The sequence below is a fragment of the Poecilia reticulata genome, linkage group LG11 (assembly GCF_000633615.1).
Source record: "Poecilia reticulata strain Guanapo linkage group LG11, Guppy_female_1.0+MT, whole genome shotgun sequence".
Lineage (NCBI taxonomy): Eukaryota > Metazoa > Chordata > Actinopteri > Cyprinodontiformes > Poeciliidae > Poecilia > Poecilia reticulata.
In genome coordinates, this window is record NC_024341.1 from 2,291,694 (window position 1) to 2,318,040 (window position 26,347).

The following is a 26,347-nucleotide window of genomic DNA, read 5'->3' on the forward strand; positions in this document are numbered from 1 at the left end:
GGAGGGTGTACAGTATTTATGAGGAGCTTTGGATTCCTTATCATGTTGACCAAACAGGAAGTATTTAGATAAAATATTATATCAAGGATGCACCACTTCGAAGCCAGAAATCACAATTATTGGTTGGAAGTGGTTAAAGCTGCAATGTGTAACTTTTACAAAAGATATCTTTGTAAAAACACCTTGTAAATTGTCACTATGTTGTGACAGTATAACATGAGAGACCATCTGTGAAAAGATCCATCTCCTCCCTGAGCTACTATTGCTGAATGTGCTAATGGTGGAGAAACAGCTTAGGGTTATCATTGTAACCCTAAGCTGTTTCCGTTACAGGGAAACCGTTTATCTGCCGTCATTGGTAGCTATGCTAACTAGCTTTAGCATTTGTTGCAGACGATGTGGTGGTGAAAGTAGAGGTAGGTGTGTCTTACTACAGTAAGACCCTCCTCCGGGCTCTGATTGGGAATGCTGGGAGAAGACAGATTAGCTTGATTTTTCTTTTTACAGATTATACTGTCACAACAGGATAATCTTAATCAGTATGTAAAAAAGATATTTTTTATGAATGTTACATAATGCAGCTTTAAACTGACGCTTAAAGTTGTCACCTGCAGATAACATTAGGTTTTGCTTTTCAGTGAGCAACACTGAAGACGGTATACACCAATGAGGCATAAGATAATGAATAGTAACAGATTACATTTTTTTTCACTAATGCACCACTTGCGTGTCCAAGTTCTGAGTAGAATGGCCGTTGTCTTCCTACACATTTCCACTTGATTCTCATCTCCCTTCTGTGCTCTGTGGGGCTTTCTCCCATCCACTTGGATTTCTTTGGTAGAGTTTATACTGAGTCAAAAGAGCAAGTTATGAATGATGACGCTGATTTTCTGCTCCGTTTTAGAAGTACAGTTTGTCAGTAGTTTTAGCGATGGCAGTCGAGGAAGTGAACGAAGCCGTTCAGTTTGTGTTGGTCACGCTTCTAAATATTGAATTAACGTTAACAGCTGCCTTGTTTGGATTGGCACTTCTCTCTTTGCAGTAGAGGACTGTTTTTTATAGCACATCACAGGCAGACGTTAATGATTGGGTAAAACATTCAACAGAGGCCACGCCTCCAGGAAGCAGCTGTTTCTCAACAGTTGAGAGCCCAGACCCTCTGAACGAAGCAACTCATAGAACAATCTGCTGATTTTTACCAGGCTATGCTCAGAGATATGTCAGCACGCCCAAGGCCACCATGTTGTTTGACAAGCGAGTTTCACAGATTTTTTTTTCTGTTTTTGTTCTATTTATTTGCATTTTAGATACTCTCTACAAAAAAGTTGCAAATCAGTGAGTCGTTGGAGGTGCGTTCTACAGAAATATTGGCAGATAGGTGGAGGTCCACTGTTTCTACTTGAGCCACCACCTCTCTGTTTCTAAAACGTTTATCTGAGAGAAAGTGGTAAAGCGAAACACATTTCCACATAAGTACTGCTCCTAAACAAAAATGCTTGGAATTTGCATATGAAATTGTCTCTGGTAATTAATATTAACTGAAATATGACCTGCATCCAGTAGTGGCTGGTAAAGTTCTCACATCATCTTGTGAGAACTATACCCAGTTCTCTCTGGTCTCTTGGTCCAGTTTACTGTTATTGATAAATCAAGAAAATTAAACAACGAGTTTAAATGCAAAAGAAAACGACGCGGGTCTTAAATCACTCTTATCCAGATACAAAGCTGTTCATCCTCGGCTTTTTACCATCAGCGCACCATTTTGCGGCGGCGGCAGATTCTGTCGATGGAAGCCGTATACTGTAAACAACAGCGGACCTCCAAGGTATTCCAGAATGGCGGCTTGTTTAAGCAGCGCGCCTGCCTCTGCATGTGGAATGAGGGCGAGCGCAGCCTCAGCCTCTCTGTGATGTGTTGTGGCAGATGTCTGCTGATGACTTGGCAAGAGGCTTTAATTCAGGAGCTAATCAGACCTTGGGGTAGCTCTCGGGAATGCATTAGCAAACTCCGTCTAATTGCGACTTTCAAGATGTTTCAAAGACACATCATGTTGGGTTTGTTGTTGTTACTTTTATCTTTTTTTTCCCTGTAAAACCAAAGTCATTATTAGAAGATATAAGCAGACTGAAGGCAACTCTTTCCCCAGGGGTCTGTTTTTTATGAGTGGTGGTTTATTAGCAGTAACACCATAATCTTAACTGTAATTTCTGACTTTGCAGAGTTTCTTCGATGGCTGGGATGCCACCAAGAAGAAAGACAAGACCAAAGGTCGACACGACAGCCTGCTCAGCCGTGAGTAAAGCTCAGCAGGAAGAGGTCCGGCCCGGACAGCCATGATGTTATTAACCCTTCAAAGTGGAGCTATTCTGCCATAATTGACAATGCTTTGTAGGACTGGGTGATATGGCTTCAAAATAAAATCTCCTATTAGTTAATATCAAATCAACGTGTTTAATCCATAGCTGTACTGTAAAACAGCTGACTGGACCATCCTTAAAACGCTGCATATGTAGCCGCTTCCAAGTAGGCGGGACTTGTTGCTCCAATGCCTGAATGAGACACTGACGTCTCTTCTGATTGGCTGATAGATGATGAGCGCTAGAACCATGGCTGAATTCTGAATATATCTCTTGTAAAAACGAGTTTAAATGCAAACTCAATTCCATCCTTTGATTTTTAACCCTTTATGTCCAAAATTTAAAATCTCCGCCTGGATAGTTTTGCTTATTTTAATTGTACGCAGTTCTTTAAATGTTCTGTGAGTAAATATATTTGCCCATTTATCCATAACAACTGGAATTTTCAATATCTAGCAAGTTTTTTTTTTGCAAAATCATCATCTATTAAAAGAGTGCCCATAAGATTAATTTCACTCCCTGCTACGTGGGGGGAAATTATCGTAATAATCCGATATTTGCTGGAATGCACAACGTCTCTCCTTCAAGAAACCGTTGGAATTTTTCAGATAGCACGAAATGTGGTGGAATTGCGGTACTACAGATTTGGCTTATAATGTAAACAAGCTTATTCACATGTGATTTTAATGTCATTTAATGGACACAATTGTGAAATTGTGTTTAATTTGACATTAGCACAAAAAACATACACTAAGATTTGTAACGGAAACACAGCTAGTGCAAACTAGCTGTGCGAACACAGCTAGTTAAATAATTTGTATTTAATGTTCCCAAACATTAAATACAAATTATACAGTAAAGAGAAATTAGAGGAGTCTGAACAACAGCAAACAGTATTTAAACCCATCAACAATTGGAGCGCTAACTCAGAGTGCTTACGGAGTTTTCATATGTTTCAATGTGACTGGATGCTAACAGGAAACCAGAGTGAAAAACCAAATAAGGTATACATGGAAAAACAGACAGAAACACAAACTAACCCTCGTTTTCCTTCACTCCAGCTGATCGACATCGAGTCAAGCTCCACTCTCTGCTGGCAGACCCCAGCTCAGATTATGTCAATGCCAACTACATAGACGTAAGTTGAATTCCTAATTTCTTCTCCTTTTGTAAGGGTTGACCCCACTGCTTTACCAGCCACCCCACTCCTCCGCACGCTGCTGGTCTTAGCCGTCCTGTAATGGCTGCACCCACGGCACGGCGGTGTATTTCTGCTCCAGCGTATGTGGGCTTTCTGCTCAGATGTTATCACACAGAGTCCAAACATCCTACAGGAGCCCAGAAGCTCAGAGCAGCGCTGCCTCGTGACTCGCCCCCGATGCTGCAGTGAAGCAGCCGGGGCCCGAGCGCGGCTGTGCTTCCAGACGCTGTGATCTCACCTCCAGGTCGGATCCGGCCAGCGTCAGGCTGGACCGAGGTTATCAAAGTTAACTAAAACTAACTAAAATTGAGAAAACATTTTCTTTTAATTAAATAAATAAGAAATGGGGAAAAACTATAGGTAACTGATTTGAAAATCTAAAACATACTGAAATTATGGATATAAATCCTTCATTTCTGTATTTGTGAATCTATTTATTAGATTTCAAATTATTGTGAAATGTTTTTTTCCCACACAAGCAGTTTATGTCAGCTTTTGGCAAATTACGGCTCTCCATACTCCTAATGGTGACGTTTAGTCCACGAAATGGTGGCAGCAAAAGTTGGATGAAAACTCCAGGCTGTTGTTCAAGAACTACATTTCTTTTAAAATGGTTATTCTGTTGAGTAATCATTACCCAACTGATGTACATATAATGAAATCTTTGATCCTTCTGTACCTGAAAATGAACCAAAGTTAGAAAAAGCTAAAACTACTGCTTTTATAAAATCTAAAGCAAGCTAAAACTTAACAGTATGTAACTAATAATAAATAATAAAAACATAAAACACACTCTAAAAACTAATTCAAACTAATGGGGCCTTCAGACCAAACGCATTTCACACATCAGATGTCTGGTTTACATTCATAGTCTATGTGGAGGACCGTGGAGGGCCCGGTGAGGGCCCATGGAGGGCCCGGTGAGGGGCCGGTGAGGGCCCGGTGAGGGCCCATGGAGGGCCCGGTGAGGGGCCGTGGAGGGCCCGGTGAGGGGCCGGTGAGGGCCCGTGGAGGACCCGTTGCAGCGTGTTTCGAGCGACTAGCGTCCAACAAATAGGCCCACAATGGCAAACAACAGTTAGAGCTATTTTTTCCACATAGACTTGAATGTAAACCAGACGTGCCTGATGCGTGAAGCTGTAGGTGTCGAGCAAAATGTCAAGCATCTGCATTCAAAGTGCAAACGCCTTGAACTTGAAGCGTCGGACGCATGTAACGCGTTTAGTGTGAACTCACCTTAACTTAGTTAGAGAAATAAAAAGTCACAACAAAATAAAACTAAGCTCTAATGAAAACCCCAAACTATTATAACCCTGGTTTGCCCCCTCATGTCTGAAACCTTTGCGTTACGACAGTCGGAAGCATCTCCAGCTCAGGCTGAGCTCCGCTTCTCTCCCTGAAAACAGCTCAGTGTTGTTCTGCGGGTTTTGACTGAGGGGGCTGAAGTTTTAGCAGCTTCTTGTTATCTTTGAATGCCTCTTCTCTTATTGTCAAACAGGAAAAAAAAAAAGGGAAAGTAGGCGGAAGAGCCGAGGGAGAGAAAACCGTGTTTAGTGTGGCCTCCTTATTCCCCTTGAGTGGTCTGTAAGTGCTCCATTAGAGTGAAAGCTCTAAGGACCTTTGTGTAATTAATTGGCCATCGACATCAACAGTTCCAAATTATGTACAGAAAAGACCGAGGCTGAAATGTGCCGGTCTGCTGCTTTCCCCTCTCGTTTTTCAGAAAACGGCCATTTTAGTGAGACATTTAGTTGACTGATGAACCACAGTCATTGCCAAGTTTCATCAGTTGCAAACTAGTTGAGACTTAGAAAATGTCTCAACTGGAACAGCCAACTGTCCTGTACTTATTTAATGCTGATTCTATTTACACCCATATGAGGAGAAGTCAGTGTAACGGGTTTGGCTAATGCCAGTTTTCCAAACTACAAACTGTATCATGGACGTGACGACCGGTCATCTGCAGCACCACATTTAGACACAACAGTCAGCTGAGGCTCCTGTAAATGATAAACACGATTTAAAATTTACTCTAAGTGGAATTTATGTACAGTCATGGCCAAATGCTCCAGTGGTGAGAGAAATGTATTTAGCATGAATTTGCATGAATTATAACCTGACGCACACTGCACACTGAAACGGGTTGTTTGGAGCACACACACACTTCCTCTGGCTCTTCAGCTCTGTCAGTTGGAAATCCTTAACATATTCCTCTTCAGTGTATCCTCATCTCCCTCGTCTTCCTCAGCAACGTTTTTGAGACTGTTAGTCTTTCCAAAACAACGCCAGCTGTAACTCCCAGCTGAACTCATCTTCAGACAAGCTATGAATAACAGATAAAAAACAGATACTGTTGCTGAAGGATTTCACAGAATAGTAACGTATTGGTGAAAGTGTAAACTAAAACATAGATGATGGGCTCTAAACCAACGACGTGTTGATCCAGTTTGGTTGTTGTGACAGGTTGGGTTTCTACGTTGGTATGGAGGAACTTTCAGCCACTCTTATCGGGAGATTTATTTTGTATTTTTTTATTTATTTTACATGGACGCCCAGTTTAAGGTTATGTCGGAGCACCTCAGTTGGATTTAAGTCCAGACTTTGACTAGACAACTTTTTTATGTGAGCTTGTATGACTTTAGCGTGAGTTTAGTTTCAAAGTGAGGTCTGTTTTTTTTCCTTCTGGATTTCAGAGATTTTTTTTTTTTTTGATTCCTTCAATTACAGCAAGTCATCCAGGTCCTAAAGACATGAAACAGTCCCAGGCCATCACATCACCACCATGTTTAGCAACATGTGGAATTTTCATCTTTCTATGTTTTTAATGTTTTTTAAGCAAATGTGAAACGACCCAGTGTGGTCTCTTTGGTCACCTGTAGTTCTGGACATGGGACTCTAATATTGATTCATGTTTTCTTCATTTAACGGCTAACGGCTCTCACTGTTGTTCACTGGAGTCTCAAAGACTTTGAAATGGTTTTGTAGCCTTGTCCAGACTGATAGATTCCAACGTCTTTGTGTTTTATCGGTTCTCTAAATGCTGTAAATGGAGGCATAACACCATCAACCTAAAACCAGGAGAATGCTTTTTTTTTTTTTTCATTAGTGACTATAAAGGGTTCAGCACAGATGAAGTTAAAATCACTCTGCCAATAAGGCTGATTGCTATTATACTGGGGCCTGTTTGTTTAGAATCTTTAGCTATGTTTCCATTTACCGTATAATTGTGCAATTTGACAATTTGAAAATAAACTTGCTTAACAGAAACACACCAATATCAAAATAACTTGTTTTTCATTAAAAAGCTTTGGCGTTAGGATGACGTGTTTTTCTTTCTTTTTTATTTTGTTTTTTTTGGGGTTTTTATTTTGGCCATGTCGAAATTGGTTTATTTTGCGAAGCTGCAAAGGAAACACTTGTTAGCTTCACACAAGTTACATGGTCTTGTGTGAAGATCATGTGTGAAGATCATGTGATCTTCACACCAGAAGATCACATGATCTTGATGTTTGAAATGGAAACTCAGCTACTGTCTTATTCATTCACCAGCAAATAAAAGCATGCCATCATTATGGCTTTGCATCTTCTGGCACCACATAGGATTTAGATTTTGCCTACAAACTCACACCTGAAAGAGTAGTTTTCTGGATAATCCACAAGTTTACATTTACTGACATTTACTGGCAACAAAAAATGTTTGATTTCCAAAAGTGTTCAATAAGCTCCAGGGTCACCTGTTCCAGTACAGTGATGTACAGAATCACGATGTTACCAATACAGAACCAATTCTACACTAAGTATTGACTGATAGACCGCTGATAAATATACCCTTTAATTGTTTAAGTGATGTGGAATTTCCTTTGACTAGGCTTCCTTATGTTTTTACAAAGAACCCTTCTGACTGAATTCTGTTGTGGGATTGTTCCTCACCCAGTGAAGTGGGTTGACTAAGTACACAGTCATGGATAAATCGTGAGATCAAAACATTTGTGAAAGAAAACTTCTTCCAACAATTTGATTTGTGGATTTTTAAAAATGGCTGGTTTGTGACGTGCTAACACAAACAGAACAATCGATGCTGTAAACATTGACTCTTATTAAACTACCTTCTTCTTTCTGTCCATTGTTTTTTTTTTTAGCAGTAACTTTAAGACATGAAGCTCTTTAAGAAAATGTTTTCTTCAAACACCAAAGTTGAACAACATCCTCTTCACAGGTCCTCTGTGGCCGTCTCATCACACGTTTCCTGATCTGTAATCATAATAACTAGCTCTGGTCTTTTCCCTAACTCTCTTCTCTCTCTCTTTCTCTGTTTCCTGCTCCTCTGATTCTCAATCTTTTCGCCATCTTAGATTCGGATAAACAGGGAAGTAAGTACCTTGCTTCTCTTCTCTTTCCTCATCCCTCCATCCCTCTCCACTGCTTCTTCCTGGCAGCAGCAGATTTTCTTGTCCTTGTTTGGTTTGAGCTCCTAAGCCTTTTCACCTACGACACTCACGTTTTAGCATGTCTGTGACTGCAGCTGTCTCAGTCTCTGCCATCTTCTGCTGATGGAGATGTGCTCACCCAGAGGTCCTTTAAGATTGCAGAAAGTGCAGCAAAAGAGGAGAAAATCTTAGGTCAAGTCAAAGCTCGTGTTCAGACATTCACTGAGTCACACAAGGCACCGTAAATATCTTCAGTGATGCTGGATGTTGGAAAAACAGAAAATGGAGGATTCAGCCAGGTTTAGGGTCCAAAACCATCAAATGTTATCATGAGAAATAAGAGCTGGAGTTCTGACTACCCATCTGTTATAATCTGTGTAAATGGAGACCATTTAATAAAAGTCAGTCATTCACAGGATCCTGTTTGGGTAACAGGGATTTTATTGACATTTTTAAAATTTGTGCGTAATATCAGCAGCAGTGACTAACCAGTCTGAGCATTTTAGCTAATAAAAATATGAAATTATAATAGCAGTTAACTGCAAAACAGTTTTCATCATTATCCATGCATGTCTTAGACCAAAAGTCTGAAACCTTTAGGATCCAGAGATTCTTCATATTGTAATAACACGATTTGTGAAAACAAATACTTATCTGAGCAGTGTTAATATCTTCCTACTTTAGGGCTCATTCCAAACTGTACAGCTGCTGGGACATAAACTCGGCTCATTGGTTCCATCTCATCTCAGGTTTGTTTGATGAGATTTAAAATGAGACACAACCACCTCATATTGATTGAAAAATGATGATAAGTAATTGGAGTTTCATCCTAGTGACACACATAGTAATCTGTGGGATTATTATCCTATTCTTGTTGTGGTTCTTACTTTAAACATAAAAACATTGCTCAGTTTCAAAACTTTACTGCTCAAAATGATTAGGAACTACCATACAAACTTTGTATGTTTTGGGCCAAACATAGTGATTAAAACTATTTCCTGGACATCTGAATGTAGATTTCATGTAACGACAAAGAAGTCAGCCAATATCTGACCTCCTTATATATTCTGAAATAGCTTCTAATTTTGCTCTTTTTCAGACCAGTTTGTTCTATGTATAAATGGGACCTTCAGTCTGAATCCTCTGTTTTTACAGTTCGTCTGAAGGCAAAGTCATGCTTAGCTAGTTTAGCAAGATACTGCATGCTTAACACGGGTTCCTTCAGAATGTACTCAGAACATCAAACTGATTTTATTACAGCACAAAGTGTCTCTCAGGTTAAGAAAGAGCAGCTTTATGAATCCTAACCAGCTGGAGGCTCATGGAGAATACAACCAGAGCTAACGTTTAACCCTTAGCTGTTTTAACTCTGCTCTATTTGAAAATGTTAAAAACATCATTGATTAGTTGGAGTATCAGTGGGTAAACATGTGCTGATTTTTTTCAGATTTTCCTGCTGTTTGTTTTATCTTTCCTTGTCATGTCGGTGTTGGGTTTGTGCTGTTTGAACTACATTTACAAATATTGGCTTCTTTATAAACACTAGCTGTGTTTCCATCAAAAATGTGCGCAAATCTTTGTCCAAAAAACAGAATTCAGTCTTTCATCACTCATCATCTTTCAGCCAATCAGAGGAGACGTCGATGTTTCATTCAGGCGTTGGAGGAACAAGCCCCGCCTATTTGGGAGCTTCTACGTATGCAGCGTTTTGGGAAAATTTTCCAGAAGAGTTATGGATTCAACACATTGGAATGATACAACTTTTTCTTTTTAAGAGGTTTAGTTGGCTCTAGTGGCCTTTATTTGAAAGTAGTTTGACAGGAAAGAGGGTTATGAGAGAGGGGGAAGACACGCGGCAAATATCACCAGGCTGGGAATCAAACCTGCGACCACCGGCATGAGGAATAAGGCCTCAATACATGGGTTGTGCTTTGCCCCTGCGCCACCACAGCACCAATACAACTTTTTCTGAACTGTGATGCTGTGAGAGCTCTGAAGGAGCCAGCTGCACATTTTCCCAAAAAAACATCTTCCTCCTACCACTTCCTGTTGGCTTCTTCGTGGTTTCTGTCAGTAGTAACATCCGGCTGTTGATCATGTGACTCGTGTGATGAAAAAAGTGCTTCCATTACAGTTTTGCAAAAATAAATTTCAAGACGACTGAACAAAAAAACACCAAGCGCAAAAACTATTTGATTGAAAACATGAGATTTTTGAATTTTACATGTTTTAGTTAAACACATTTATTTTCAAAATTTCAATTTGTGCACTTTTATGGTTGATGGAAACACAGCTACTGTTCCTGTTTCTACCTTCTGTTTTTGCCACTGAAGGATCCGAGTAACACCAGACTGCAGTTACATTTTTTGGCATTTGTAAATTAGGATGGCAATGTCACAAAAGCTAGTTGTATCAATAATATGACTAAAACATGATATGTTTGAGTGAAGAAACATATCTCACAAGGAATCAGACATCTCCTGTATGATTTTTAAAGAGTCTAACTGGTCTTCCTCAGTAGGGAAGATGAGGAAGACTGTGGACGTTAGCTTCTGTGTTAATGCCAAGACTGTTTCCACTCTGTGCATTAATGCATACTCAGGTATATTTGGTGTTTGAACTACTAACTTAGACAATTATTAGAGTTTTTAGAGGGAGTCGGTTCACAGACTTCCATCTTTGAAGGCGTTTATAAACGGTTAGTTTGACAGATTACACACACCTGAAGAATTGGTTCAGACAGTTTCAACTTAACATACACACAGCATAGTGGAGGTCACTAACTCAGTCAATAAGAGAAAAACATCCATCAGAGTTTCATCTCTGATCTGGACACTGAGAGCTGACGGTGAGCTCTGGGCAGCTGAACCACTGATGACCCTCAGGTTACGATCAGAGAGTCTTGCCAACTCTTGCTTGAAATGTTTCCTGATTTCAAAACTCTGTCACTGCAGAAAAAAAGTTAATTATACTCAGCTAATAATTCACGATGTGGATTATCTGCTCAGCTTCTGGAATTTTAAGCAAACAGAATGAAAATGAGATACAATTAAATGTAATTTCAAAATCAGATGTGTAAGAATAGATGGCAGGATTTTGTTTGACGCCGTTTGCCCAATCGACGGATCACATAAAGGTTTAGTACAATCTCTGCCACAAACTATTAAAAGCTAGTTTTACTTGATGAAAGACATTTCTTGTTATTTGCGCCATGAAATCTCTAAGGAAATGTAAAGTCATGTGTCATATTCCGTCTTTGTGACGGGGAACAGATGCTATATAATATTCACAGCTGTGTACACATTTAAACTACAACAGAATTTTTTTGCTGAATTTTCTAACAGAATTCTTGATGAGGTGTAAATTCTCTCCATCCACACAAACATCTCCCCAGGAGGCCCTTTTAGTTTAATAACAATAAATAATTTAGACGTGTTGGAAACTGAAAACAAGTATCAATAAACTTGGATATAATAGGTGTGTGTATTTTGGGGGAGATTTCCTTGTAGTGTGTCCTTCAGGTCTTTCATGTCTGCTGTCGCTGATCTGTTTAAACTCGGAGCGCTGCGTTGGACCCCGCAGGTGTTCTCCCGTTTATTTCTGCTCAGAATAAGAAACTCCGCCTGAAGTTCTCCTGTGCTCTCAGTGAAAACGACTCAAATTTCTCCAGGTACCCGAGTCGTTCAGTGGTAATGAGAGCCTATCGAGCTGCAGCCAGATCACCAGATCAGCAAGCAAAGAAAGATTTTTATTTTTATTTAGTTTCTCTTTCATTTTATTTGCGTCCCATACGCCATGCTTTACCTTTTATCCTAATCAATCTGTTGTAAATTCTTCATTGTTGCTTCATCAATTTGCATACTGTTGGAAAATATGGTTGCCACGGTGACAGGCAGGAAACCGATCACCTCTGAGAAACTCCGAGGCGAGAGATGCCCTGTGGGAATAGAGATGGCTGCACTCCTTCACAAAGACGCCGATCAATCCGCTCCTCTTTCCCCGGCATGGCGCTGATGGAATGTCATTTTCAATGCGGTGTGGTGGAGATGTGCACACGGGTTTCTGCAGATGCCTTTAATTATTAATAAAGAGACGGTGCCGCTATCTGGACATGAGGGATCCGGCTCTGCATTCGCCACACGGACCTCACCTGCTGTTTTCCTTGCATACTGTATCATAATTTCAGCAATGTGAAGTGGAGCAGGGAGGAGACGGCCCAATCAGTCAGTGCCATTCAGGTGGAGTTAGTCCCCAGGCTGAAGATCCCTCACTTGTCAGCGGCGCTCTAATCAGCGGCTCCGGCGAGACTTGGCACACTTTAGAGATGCATCTCACCCTCTGCATACGTTATGTCCCGAGGCGGAGAACGATGCACTGTTTGTTGAAATCTGAAGAGCAGAGATGGAATTACAAGTATTTGCATTTTATGCTGGTGGTTTACAACCAGGCTCTGAGTTTGACTTTCAAAGTGCACAAAGAAGAAATGGAACGGAGAAACAAAACAGACACAGCAGTCAAATTACTGAAAGCTGCGTTTAAACTCAGGACTGTCCATTATCTCAATAGAAGTTTATTCTACAGTTCACTTTGTCCAGAGGGTCTGGGCCACTGGCTGGCGAGAAACGATTACTTCCTGGAGGCATGGCCTCTGAAAAAGTTTTAAATGTTACCTAATCTCTAACATTTGTACATGATGTACGTAATATGCAAGTTCCACGCTATGAAGCTTACCACAAATGGCCTACACTGTAAACAACCACCCTCCTCTGAAGAGAGAAGTCCTGATCCAAACGAGAAGACTTAATGCTAAGTCAATGTTTGGAAGTGTGACCAACACTGACTGAACGGCTTTGTTCACTTCCTCTGCTGCCATTGTTAAAACTACAGGCAGAATATCATTTTAAAACATTGCAGAAATTCACAACTTCTTCTGCTCACTGATTGGTTTGGTAGAAATTCTACCAGAGAAAATCCAGGTAAAGGGTTAGTGTTAGGGTAAGGCTTTAGTGGTCTCTATTGATCAGTGAATAGACATGAAATATGGAGGAGAGAGACGGGGAAGACATGCAGGAAATTACAAAGAACAATCAAACTCAGGACAACCACATCAAGGTCTACCCCCTCTGCACACGCTCCGCCAACTGAGCCACCCGGTTTCCAATCACATTGCTATAAAAAAGTCCAAACAAAACAACCTGTGCCAAACTGCAGCATCAGATGGCACCCTTGTCTTATATATTTTTTTTGGCTGAGGGTCCTCATCTACATAAACCTCAGTTCCAGACATTCTCTAGATTTCCCAACATTGAGAGAATGTAGGGACCTCCATTGTCTCCACCTCCCGTATGGAGGCATCCATCCTTCCATTGTCTACACCTGCTTTTCCGACCAGGTTTGTGAGACAGATGGTGACTATCTCCACTGGCCACTAGGGGCAAGAGACGAGTTACACACTGGAAAGGCCAGCAATCCAACACAGGGCAGCATAGAGACACACAACCCTGCAAACTCACACTTATATCTACAGGTAAACTGTGAAATTGTCCCTGCAGAGAATCCACACATGAACAAGCAGAACATGCAGAAAGACTCCAGGCTGGGATTCAAACCCTGCTAGGCAACGGTGCTAACAAAAACCTCACTGCTGTACATCATAGGCAAATTCTACAGAAACTACTCACCATAAAGTCGTTTTTTAACACTTTTACTTCTATTTTTAGGGAGTAGTTTGGCTTACAGACTTAAACTTTACATCATCTGATAAAAATTAAACCTTAATGTATACATTAAACTATAGTTTTAAATAAGTTATCATCTGTATTCATGTACTCCTGTTGCTCCTGTTTCTTCATTTGGCATTTTTAAGCTCTATTTAACATCTGGTTTCAAACCACCAGCTTGACATTGAAAATCTTTCTACTTTTTTTTGTCCCCCAGTCTTGAGATTTTGATCAGGTGTCTACTTGAATTAATGACATTTCTCTGTGCATTACAATTCAAGTGTGATCGCTCATCCAGAGCCGCAGCTTTAAAGGTCGTCCAGAGTAATTCTGGTGGGTCAGACGTCCTTGTGCAGTTGATAGAGTAGATTAGTTCCAACAGACGACCTGCTGGTGAGAGGCAGAACATGAAATTGAACAGATCAGCAAAATCAAGTTCTGCCACGAGATTATCAACCAGTGAATGAATGAAAGCTTCATTATAATCTCTGTCTGTAGTAATTATTACCTTTTTCCCCCCACACAGGGTTACCAGCGATCAAACCACTTCATTGCCACTCAAGGTGAGTACTTGGCTCAAGAACTGTTGTTTTCTGATTTGAGAAAATGAGTTTGTGGAATAATTAAGTCATGAGCAACACGCTGTCTTTTGTTGCATCACACAAAACATCCGGGTTTCAACTGTAAACAGTCAATTTCCCACGACTACGAGAAGAACTCCCCCAAGAATCTGTCAGAGACTGTACGGGCGTCAGCTGCCGCCGTCTGTGAAGCTCCGCTCTCACCTCTCTCCTCCCTTCCATCTGCATGTGCGGCGCAGAAGACTTTCTGATGTCAGACTGATACGGCGCACCGGTCCAATTCCCCCGAGCCGCGCCGAGACAGGAAAGACAGCAAGACGTGCTCTTTATTCTCTTCTAGCTCTGATCGTGTTTACTCGGGGTGCGTGGGATTTTTTTTTTCTGCTCTGTAATCTTCCCTCTGATTTCTTCCCGTCTTTCACTTTGGTCTCAGTTCTGTCACTTCCTAAAAGTAACCTCGGCAAAACGATGCGCCTCGTTCCGGATCTTTGCTCTCATGGCGCAGAGGAACGAGATGCAGAACCTGTTAGCTTTCTCACAGAGGAAACCAACGCGATTACTAGACAGCAGAAGGATTCTGCAGGACAAACCCAGTAGAACCTTCGGAGGTGCAATGTCTGATGATCCTTTTAGGGGAATCAATGTAGAGAAAATCATGTAGAGAACAAGTTAGATGGACACCATGAGAGGAGGAATGAAGTTACCAATCAACTCCCAGTGCAAACAGCTCTCATGTAGACCTCCACAGCATGCTGACGATGCTGTGGTGTGTGTGGGGTGTGTGTTGTACCTCATAGTTTTAATGTGACTGTACACCAGGTGCTTGTTGCGAACAGCTTCATCAGTTTCATTCTGCTGCCTCTTTTGTTCCTGGATCTAGTAAAATGTTTAAAACGCAGCAGAAGCTTGCGTCGATCATACAGACCTCATATCAGCAGCAACACACCTTGCAGTCACAGAGTAGAAAAAAACTGATGTTAGAAATGCATATCTGCCGTCATAATAAATCCCAACCATGAAGCTCCGTCTTCATGGTTATTTACAAAAATGGACAGGCTGCTGATGTAGCAACCAGAATCCAGTAGCTCTGAAACTGACCGTCTGAAACCGGGAGGAGACTTTTTAAACCTCCCTGTCACTAAAATCACCAAATGGATTTCACTATCCTAGAAAACACGTGAAGGCTGCATTTCTTGCAGAAAAATGGTCGGCGTCTTCAAACGCAGATTACAAATTGTCCATCTGCCATTTTCCTTGGCATGTGCTCAGCTTTTAGTAAATGGTGCTCAGTCATCTCTCTGTGGATTTCACAGTGTGGGAAACACAGCTTGATCTCTTAAAAGGTTTTTGATTTATTTAATTTGTAAGCCTTATAACTCTGAGATGTCATATGTTAAACAAAATGTTGAAGACTGAAGTTTCTTCTTCTCATGTTTCACTGAGAATACTCTCTGTCTGCGCTCATGAAGATTCTATGCTTTTATCATGTGTAAAGCTTGAAGCAGCTCCAACCAACAGACTCATGTACTCAGCAGCACATATACCATTCATTTGCATGAAGTATCAAAATTGATCTCATTAGGTATAAAACAGTCCCTAAAGTGTCCATTGCAAATGCACATAGAACCTTGTAGATGTGTTTATTTTTATTTCCTTTATTTAACCAGGTAAACCCCGTTGAGATCCTGATCTCATTTTCAAGAGGGACCTGGGAATATTCAGCAAATGTTGAAAAAACATTATTTAGCAATAGCAGTGTTTCAATTCTGTAAGAAATACAGTTAAAATCACTTTAATAAATTTGTTTATGTGATAAATCATAAATAAAACTAACCATCCTCCTCCTACCACTTCCTTTTGTTTTGTCACTTCTGCCAGTAGTAACATCTGGCTGTTGACCATATGAAAAAAGTGTTTCCATTGCAGTTTTGTGAAATACTCTGATTTTGATAACTGAAACACCACCTCCACCTAGCGCAAACATTATTTTTAACGGAAAAACAAATTTAAACAAATTTACAAATTTAATTCCAATTTGTGTGATTTTAAATTCAGTGGAAATGCAGTTAGTGATGTCATTTCTGCTAACATGTTCCTTAACAAATAGAAGTTATAATGTAGCTGAAATCCTGATAAAAGGGTTATTCGTTTATTTTTACTACGTTTAACAGCAAAAAAGCTGAAACAGTTTGTGTAAACCAGCCTAACCTGGAAGTGTCTCAGGCAAGACTGTTTAAAACACGTAGAACATCCTACTCACATGATCCAGATGTGTGTGTATTTATTTATTGGGTACAGTAGTAACCTCTAATGCACTGTACTTTAAACAACATGGATAAAGAATTATAGACAGGCAACAAATTGCACCTGTTTTTTTCTGCCACTGAAAAATCTCTACTTAAGTGAAATGAAGTGAAGCTCCTGATCCATTTTTGTGCTTTTAGACATATTTCTAATAATAATTTAAAAAAAACTTGCCAATAACTAGAACGAGAAACAGCTAGACCCAAACGAGATGGTAGTCTGTAGAATCTAGATGGAATCTTTTCTAGAAAATGTGGCCAAAGTTTGGTCCTTCACAGCCACCGTTCCCTCCTCAAACTTTAACGTTGTTAAAGAGATGCAGTCAGTTCACACTCCACAATAAAAGGTATCTTTAAATATTAACTCCACTCCCAATTTCTAAAAATTTAAACAGTCATCCACCCGGATCATTTTATCCTGAAGGATTTAGGAACGGCGCCAGCATTCTGGTGTCTGTCAGGAACCAGTGATCAGATCTGTGTCGTAATGTAAAAAGCGTCTCTGAACAAAGCCGTACGTCTTTGGCCTCCGAGTCTCCGGTGTTTCTGTAGCGCTGCAACACGCAGCGAAACACAAGAGTGTTATTAAGGGGGAGCTTAGCCAAGACTTTTCTAATCCTGACAAGTTGTAAAACCAGAACAGAGAAACAGAACTGATTTCTGTCAGAGGGCGAACAGAGAAAGGAGATGCGTTTTGCTCAGGGATATTATTAAAAGTGTCTGTCCAGCAGAGATAAGGTTACAGGAGGTTTTTTTTTTCTTTCTTTCTGCTCTCTCTCACACAGGGCATGCATTCCCATGCCTTTCACATGTCTTGATTCTCTGGGAGTTTTTCATCATTTAACTCAGCCCTGCCTGCACTGCTCTCCCTCTCCATGCAGACATGCCCGCAGGTTTATTAGACTGGTTGTGATCCGAGAACTTTAATAACGCCGGGTCCTAAGCTGAGGCCGCGTTGACAGGATTTACCTAAACAAAGCAAGAAAATGGCTGCTGGTGAACTCATTTGATGTCAGAGTGGCTTTGCAACACTTGGCAATATGAGAAATGTTTCATGCAAAATGCAAAGACAGATCACTGGGAGGCTGGAGGCTTTGCTAAGCATGCAGCTGGTTACCTGCACATTTTTAAGAGGAGTCCTCTAGTACTGCCAGTTAAAAAGAGATGTGAGGCAGTGTGTGCCCCCACTTCAATGTTTGAGATGTTCAAACCAACTTTACTTCAATACACAGACAACCTGAGTGAATATACTCTGCAGTTTTCAAGCATTAATTTTATTTATCAGAGGGAAAACAGTCTCCATTTTTAAAAACTGAAAATTTATTTTGCCAAAAAAGTGTTTATGACTGACTGTCAGTACAATGTTATTTTTTCTTAAAGTGTATTCACCTCAGCCCCGTTTAATCCAGCTCAAGTTCGCCTGTCTATGAAATCTGATTCATTTGGAGAGGTGTGAACGTGTCATCAAACTCTGATTTGGATCAAAAGATTGAACTCCACAAACCTCTGAGGTTTCTCTGTCGTTTGCTTTGGTGGTTCTTTGTGCAGCGCCCCCACAGGTGAGGAGGGGAACAGATTGCTAAAAGGGTTCAGTTCATTTGACAGTTCAATGTGACAGAGAACCGCAGCAGCTGAAAATGGAGTAAATGTTGCAACTTTGGTCTCCAGTCAAAAAGAGCCAACTGGAAAACAGCCATAAATACTCTGCTGCTTACACACCATGTGCAACAGCATCCACACCTTGTGAAAGATTTCACATTTGTTAGAGAATAATTACCAAATATTCTGTGGACTAACGAGACAAATGTGAATAGGTGATAAATGTTGAATATTTGATAATTAGCGTTGCTAGTTTAAAACCCACAGAACCACACAGAGAGTCAAGATGCACTGAGTAGTGCTAAAAATGATCAGAAGAGGAATAATTAAAAACCTTTTGACTCGTTTATTTTCTCTTCTGCCCGGATTCATTGAAGTCGTCGTTGTATCAGCCGAACCATAAAGAGGGGACAACACGTTTCTCCAAGTCCAAAACATAATAACATTTATTAGACAAACAACTAATGAAACTGACAGAACTCAATAAAATCACAAACCAGCAATATTGACCTCACACGACAGACATCCACACACCATGACAAAATATTACGAGGAAACATTTTGCCGCTGCTTCCCCGGAGATTGCGTCACAAGGACCTCCTCGGAGCGATCTGAAGTTTGAAGTTCCAGGTCCCACACTTTTAAAAGGGAGGGCGTGTTTTCCCTTCTGCTGTATTCAAATTAGGGGACTGTCCTTAGCTAGGCTCTAGTTAACAAAGCAGTGTTATTTTCTTTTGAATGAAGACAGATGTTTTTTATGACCCTGTCCCAAGAGGAAGCTCTACCCTGTTTCACAGGACCGGATTGTTTTACACCAGCTGTTAAATCTTGTCAAAATGGTCAAAAGGTTAAACAGACACACAGAGAAACTAGCTGTGTTCTAAATTATAGAGAACTACAAGCTAAGTTATTTTAATTCAACTGAGTGTATAATGTTTTCAATAGAAATATCCTAGATAAGATTACGCTAATTGGACCATGGATATAATTTGAAGTGAATTTCCTTATTTAAAACACCATTGATTTTACCTAGTTATTGAACATATGGTTACGTTTTTACAACTAGTTTATTTTAAATATATTTTCTTAACAGTGGGCAATAATAAAAAGTTCCATTAGTCAACTTTATGTCGTTACACAGGTTCCATATTAATGTCTTGATTAGGAACACATGTATGTATGTATATATGTGTATGTGTGTACTTATAATCACACTTATAGCATTTCAGTATTTTGTCTGTGTACTCCAGTAGCCAAGCAACAGCATTTCCTTTGTGCAAGGACAATAAAGTCTAAGTTTAGATTTTTTTTTTCCTTCATAAATAAACTCACAGCTTGTGAAATGTTGTTTGTATTTGCCCGGGTTATGTTTCTCACCCGGTTTCATTTTTAGTTCACACGACATAAAAAGTAGAAAACAAGAAATCTGGAAGCCCGGGCTCAACCCTTTTCACGCCACCGTGTTCCCCAAACGTCTTCATACTTTCTTCCCTCTCATTTTCTCCCATGTACCACAAAAGTACACACTGCCTGCACAGAGTCATAAAGCTGTCGCCGGCCCCTCGCTCTCTCTCTTCATCCCCGATATGATTCTGAATTTTTTGCATACGCGTACGGTGAGCTCCAGGTGGTCGGCTTTGGCAGCGGGTTCAGCTTGATTTGTTGCATCATGGATGAGCCCTCGGCCAGCTTTGGGCAGCAGGTGCTCTGGGCCGACCCACTATTATGTCCAGAGATGAGGCAGAGGAGGTGTGAATGAGAGCGGCTCAGTCTCTGAGGGAGGAGAGAAGCCGGCCTGTGCCCTGCATACTGATTCACCCAGCTGCATGCCAGGGCTGCACTTCGCCATTCGTCTTCCAGTTCGCTTCGTCGTCCCTCTGGCAAGTGCGTTTGTGCTTTTCTGCCGCTGTTGAAAAATTAACAAACCATACCGCTAATACACATGGAATCTGCTGCATTGTTGGCTAACTATGAAGAACGGTGGCTGGAGAAATAGCAACCAGATCACTTTGAGTTAGTTTCCCATGTGAAAACACACACAGTTGGCCAGTCCCTGCTCGCTTTCAACCAATGCAGACTGAGCTCTGATTGGCTCATACAGACAGATTAATGTTCTTTGCTTTGGGAATGAACCCAATGAATGAACTCTTGTTTTCCTGTTGTCCTCATACAGGGCCATGCAGAACTATTTATGCTCATTAGATGAGAACCAACCAAGGGATTTTCTGAGTTTGAGTAAAAAATATATTCCTTCAAGTCCCATCTGATTAATAAACTCCAATTAAATTAAGGTATTCTGTTTGTAGGAGAATATCAGCATCATAAAAAAAACTAAAAGAAGTGACTTCAGGTTGACAGTTAACAGAAAACTAAAGCAGATTTAGTAACAGCAATGCCAAACACCCGGTTTCAACACCAGGCAGCTAAATAATAACAGTAAGGAAAAAATGTAGACATTAACCTGCATAACCAGAACAACACACATCATCGTGCAACACTGTCTTAGCCACACAAGCAGGTCTTTAATTTAAGGTGTGAACTCTGCTCTGTCCAACAACATCAGCTTCTCCGTTCTAAAACTCACTGACGATAAACCTCATTTCATCAAGCTAGAAACATAAATTCAGTCTTACCTTTAACAGATTATGAACATAAAACATCAGAGAAAATATTTCCACTTGGCTCAGTAATGTGTTTTTCTGGATCTTCTCGGTTAGCTTTGTGATTTTTGTAAATCCCACTGATTCTTTTGGTTCTGATGGTTTTGGGAATTCCCCATGTGAAGCAGTTTGCACGTCCACATGGACTAATAATAATAATACTGAAATGCTTAATAATTTATTAATTTGTTTTTTTTTATGTCTGATACGCTGATTAATTGCTTTTATGAGTATACAAGAATATTTTTTTAAAATATGGGAATGTCATGTTACCCCCTCTTGTTTTCCTGTTGTCCTCATACAGGGCCATGCAGAACTATTTATGCTCATCAATCCCTTGGTTGACTAGTTGTAAATTTATCATACAGCTAGTCTGTGGTGTAAGCTGATTAATTCAGATTAGAGAATGTGTATCAATGTGTAGTTTCATTTAATAACTTAAATATTAGCTTAATATGACCAGTTTATCACTAAGAAGTAGTTTTGGTTGTGTTGTTAAGAGTTTTTCTTTATTTATTTTGTAGTGTATAAAAAGCAATGTCCTGAAATATTTGTTGAAGTTCTAAGAAGAGTCGATCTTTACTCCATCCCTGGTTTATATTTACTTATACATATTATTTTCCTGCCACTTCAGAGCTGTACACTACTGTTCATTGCTCTGTCACATAAATTCATGACAAGGTCCAGTAATATTTATGGCATTACCACATGAGGGTGTTAATACTGTTGCTAGGCATTGTTGAGGTTTGTACATGCAGTTTGGGAAAAGAGAAGCTTCTTGTTTTCTTTGACTTGACTAGAAGAAGAAGAAGGCGGTTCCATCTGACAAGTCTGTTTCATACATAGAGAGGAACTCCAGTGCAGATCTGAAGTCGTCTTATTCTCCTGCCACTGCAGTGTGTCTCACTGCCTACTTCAAGTTTCTGACCAGATACACAATAGTTGTCGATCACAACACCAGCAGAAATTCAGCCTGAACAAAGCGACTCCCACAGCGGGGCTTCCAGAACACAACGCTGGAGTTTTGTTCTGGCGGTCCTGAGAGAGGACAAGTCTCTGGAAAACACAACCCGTTTGTAGAGATGAATGAATTCAATGTGGACTATGTGTGTGTGTGTGTGTGTATGCGTGCGTGTGTGTGTGTGTGTGTTATGTTTGGCAGAACAGTCAACATGACGGAGTAGCCTGAGATATTACAGAAGCCGTGGCGTAATGAAATCAATGGAAGTGTGGTCTTCCCTGGGTGGGTGTGATTTGTGGCGAGCGGCCGGCAGCCGGAGACGCCGACACGCGAGGCTGTTTGTACGCCGCCTGTGGATTTGTGGCTGCATTAAAGTGGCATTCCTCCCCACAGCAGAAGACGGGCAGAGAGCCGCCGATAGTTCATGAATGATACATTGTTGCTCCGCTGGCTGGCGTGGATTACACTCTCTGCCTCTGCGCTGATGGTTATTGCTGCTATTTCCTCTGACTTATGTCTCATCTCTCCACCTCCCTCATCCTGCTCCATCACTTCCTCTCTTTGTCGTGTTTTTCTCTCCCGCTCCGCCTCCAACACCTGCATTTCCACTGTCTCCCCACCGACTCACCTCTGCAGGCCCCAAGCAGGAGATGATCTATGATTTCTGGCGGATGGTTTGGCAGGAGAATTGCTTCAGTATTGTCATGCTCACCAAGCTGGTGGAAGTGGGCCGGGTACGTTTCCTTGACCTCTGACCTTGATCAGGGTGTCTGCACAGCCTAAAAATATCTTAGTTTCATGTATCTAAAATTAGGACCTTAAAACTTTTTAAATTCATTGAAAGTTCTTAAATTTGGTCTTGGCATTGTGGGAGTTAATGTTGTGGAGCGCCACATACAGTGTAATACAGCAGGATCCTCCAAACATTGCCTGTATTATTTATTTATTTTCTGCCAAAGTGACATTCAAAAGTCTTAAATGTGACCTTGTCAAATCTGTATATACTCTGTCATTAGATACTGTAACTAGTCTACATGATTCTGCCATTATTTGCCAAATGTATTGAAATAATTTTGAATTGTCCAGATGAAGTGTTTTAAGTACTGGCCTGAAGACACTGAGCTGTATGGCGACATTAAGATAACGCTACTGAAGACGGAAACCCTGGCAGAGTACACAGTCCGCACCTTCGCCATGGAGCGGGTGAGTCATGTCATTATTTTTAACAGAAACTCATCATGACGCCATGCTAACATAATGCCAGACTAACTGGTTTCTATGTGAGACCACTAGTGGTCATTTCTTTACCTGCTGTATTACATGACTGGTTTCCAGAGAGGCTACCCTGCTAAGCACGAGGTGTGCCAGTTCCACCTGACCTCCTGGCCTGAGCACGGCGTGCCGTACCACGCCACGGGCCTGCTGGCCTTCCTGCGCAGGGTCAAGGCCTCCACACCCCCCGACGCTGGACCTGTGGTCGTCCACTGCAGGTACATCCACATTCACCGTTCAGTTCCAGCTCATCCAACAAATATAGTCGAAATAACTTCAGTCAATGAATGATGCGGTTTCCACCTGCTTGTGTCATTGATGGGGGTTTCACAGTGGACCCTCGGTTACACCAAACACACCTTAATATGCTTTTATATGAACAGTGGAACCTGTGTTAGTACTACAGCAGAAGCTAGCATCTACAGTCTTTCTTGTCTCCACTCTTGGAGTTTCAGCCAATCAGCGGCAAGGGAAATGAATGATGCTCCTGGATTGGCTGGCTCGCAAAAGCCAAAGTGTGTTGAGTAGCATTGCACCGGAGTACTTCAGTTCCCCAAGTTGCATTTTCTTGACACAGAACAATCAGTGAAAAGGCAAATTATCAACAAATAACTTAGAGCTACGATCCACGGAAAACACCATAAATTAGATGGTGTGATGTTTGCGTAGCTTTTCAGGGAAAACACTATCACCTGTTCCCCTTCATACCTGTGATGGTGCTGCACCAACAACCGCTGAAGGAAACAACATAAAAACCTCTGAAGAAGACACTGAGCGTGACTTCCTTCTTCCCAAAATATAAAGAAACATGGAGTGGAGTGGAGAATTGAAGGATTTCTCTTTTGTCTTTTGCAAAACAAAATATAACAAACTATTTCTAATTTCTCCTGCTACTACTAGACTCACACAGTTGTTTTGATTGTATTTACCCAGAATGCCCTGCGCTATAGTCCACTTCCTGCTTTTAGAGCGGTCTCCCGTCTGCTTGGTGCTCACATATGCATTCAAACTCACACACATACACATGCACACACACACTCACGCCCACACACACACACACCCACACACACACACACACCCACACACACACGCACACGCGCACACACACCCACACACACACACAGAGCTAAAGAACAGCTTTTTGTTCTCAAGAACTGTGAAATCAGTCAGTCAGCCTTCCATCCTCTCTGCCCCCTGCAGACACACACACACCCTCATGCTGCACCCTGAGGACTGATTAAGACTTTTTTATTTATCTGTTTATCACTGATACCACTGCGATTTCAGTATGTTCTAGAAATATAATGACAAATAAAAATCTTATGTCTTAGAGTGTGGAAGAACACAGACTGTCTGCGTTTGTTAATATAGGATGAGAGAAATAAATTAACGGTGTGCACTTTTTAAATCATTTTATATTCAGTTTTTTCAATTAAACTTAAACACGTTTAAGTCCAAGTCAAGTCATAACTGAACATTTTTTCAAGTCAAGACCAAAGTCATAACAGTCTTTGGTTTATTAATAGTAACAGTAATGACACTTACTGTTAATGAATAATAATAGTAGTGACTTACAATAGTAATGACTTGAATCCACACCTCTGATTTTGAGCTGTTAGCATGTTTTACCATTGATGAGTCTGTCACACAGTAACAGTAGTCAGTCAGAGGCCTTTTTGGATTTGTTGCGAGACTGACTGCTACTGCAGATCCTTCCTGCCCACAGCATCTCCATCCATAACGACTATTTGAAGTTACAATCTTTAATATCCCTTTGGGATAATTAAAGTATATTTGAATTGAATTGCCTGGAATTTAAACTCTCCCTATATTTTTTTTAGATTTTTTTCTGACTTTCCATTTGTCTATTATACCTTCTTTGGTCTTGGTCTATGACAGAGATCCTCTAAATAATACATTTAAGCTGCTGGTTGCAACGTGATGTCATGTAAAGGCGAGCCTGCGAATAATAATAAAAAAAAAAAACTGAAAAAGTGAAAGCTAAGCTGCTATAAACTCTTCCTGCCAATTGTGAGTTGTTCAGGGGAGCCATCTCGTAATAAGCCATCTGCATGAGTAATATACTCAACGTTCATGCAAATCATTTTCTCACACAGAAGCCGACAGTTCATTAAGTCTGCAACAAAAACAAACAAACAAAAAAAAGAGTAGGACTTAGTGGTTCTGCAGTTGTACTCCTCTGCAGAACAACAGGCCCGTTTTCTCCACGTCTTACACAAACACAGCGCCATGACCTGCTGCCTGTCAGTGGAATTACGTCCATGTAGCACTAATGATGCAGCATGACAGACAGACATGGATCTGACAGCCTGCATAGCAAACAGTGGGTGTGATGAAGAGTTCAGCATCGGGTGGATGATCTGACGCAGGAGAACCTGGAAACGGTCAGAGGCAGCAGCCACTCATCATCATCATCATTATCAGAAAGTGGCTTTACGTGGAGACGTGATCTTCATCACGTCAGCTGAGAGCTGCTGGAGGCTGGCAGGTGGCCGGTTCGCTTCCTTCAGCTCGGCTGAAGGGAAGCCGAGCAGCAGCCTGGTGTTTCCCTGGTCCAACTGAAACTAAACCACGTTTCTCCGTGTTTATGACTCAAAATTCATCATCCATCTGCTCATGTTACACATCACCTGGAGTAAAAAGGGAAAAATTAGCTTGCAGAAAACATGAAATGAAAATATCTATAGCTGGAACCAGATATTTACAGACAGCGACTAAAAAGACACACATTTTTTCTCTCTGTATGAAGTTAAATCTGATCAGACTTCTAGTTTTAACTTGGTTAGAACGATCAAAATAGATTTTTATTTGCTAAATGCCAGAAAACTTTGAATATTTTCTTTCCATTTTTTTTTGGAGATTTTTTGTAACTTTTCTTGAATTAAAAAGTTTTCATACATTCCACACTGGTTGGCCTGCTGTTAACACGTCTCTGTTAATCTATACAAAGTTTGAGGAAGGAAACACAAAAGGTTTGACACACGTTTGTCATACAGTTTAAAAGACAATTATTTGTGGTACTGACCCAAATGTATGTAAACTTTTGAACTGGAGGAAAGTGACTAAAAACTCTCTAAAAAAATATACACAGCAAGTTTTCTGGCATTTAGCAAAAACAAAATAATTTGGTAATTTTAAATAAACTAAGACAAGATTTTTTTCATAAATATTTTGTTTTGTATGATGTCATGTCCCTCTCCTCTCCTCTCCTCTCCTCTCCTCTCCTCTCCTCTCCTCTCCTCTCC

General features: G+C 40.7%; 1 protein-coding gene across 6 annotated transcripts in view; it reads left to right on the forward strand.

The window, feature by feature from the left end:
• Nucleotides 1-26,347, forward strand: part of ptprua (protein tyrosine phosphatase receptor type Ua) — a 201,884-nt gene that overhangs the window by 159,219 nt on the left and 16,318 nt on the right. For 4 of the 6 annotated variants that reach the window (XM_008421304.2, XM_008421305.2, XM_008421308.2 and 1 more), the window contains 7 exons: nucleotides 2,220-2,292; nucleotides 3,419-3,495; nucleotides 7,911-7,928; nucleotides 14,232-14,268; nucleotides 22,446-22,543; nucleotides 22,896-23,012; nucleotides 23,145-23,299. In XM_008421304.2, coding sequence (XP_008419526.1) covers nucleotides 2,220-2,292; nucleotides 3,419-3,495; nucleotides 7,911-7,928; nucleotides 14,232-14,268; nucleotides 22,446-22,543; nucleotides 22,896-23,012; nucleotides 23,145-23,299 — 575 coding nt within the window. The remainder of the gene's footprint in view (nucleotides 1-2,219; nucleotides 2,293-3,418; nucleotides 3,496-7,910; nucleotides 7,929-14,231; nucleotides 14,269-22,445; nucleotides 22,544-22,895; nucleotides 23,013-23,144; nucleotides 23,300-26,347) is intronic. The other 2 variants (XM_008421306.2, XM_008421309.2) reach the window with 1 other exon arrangement.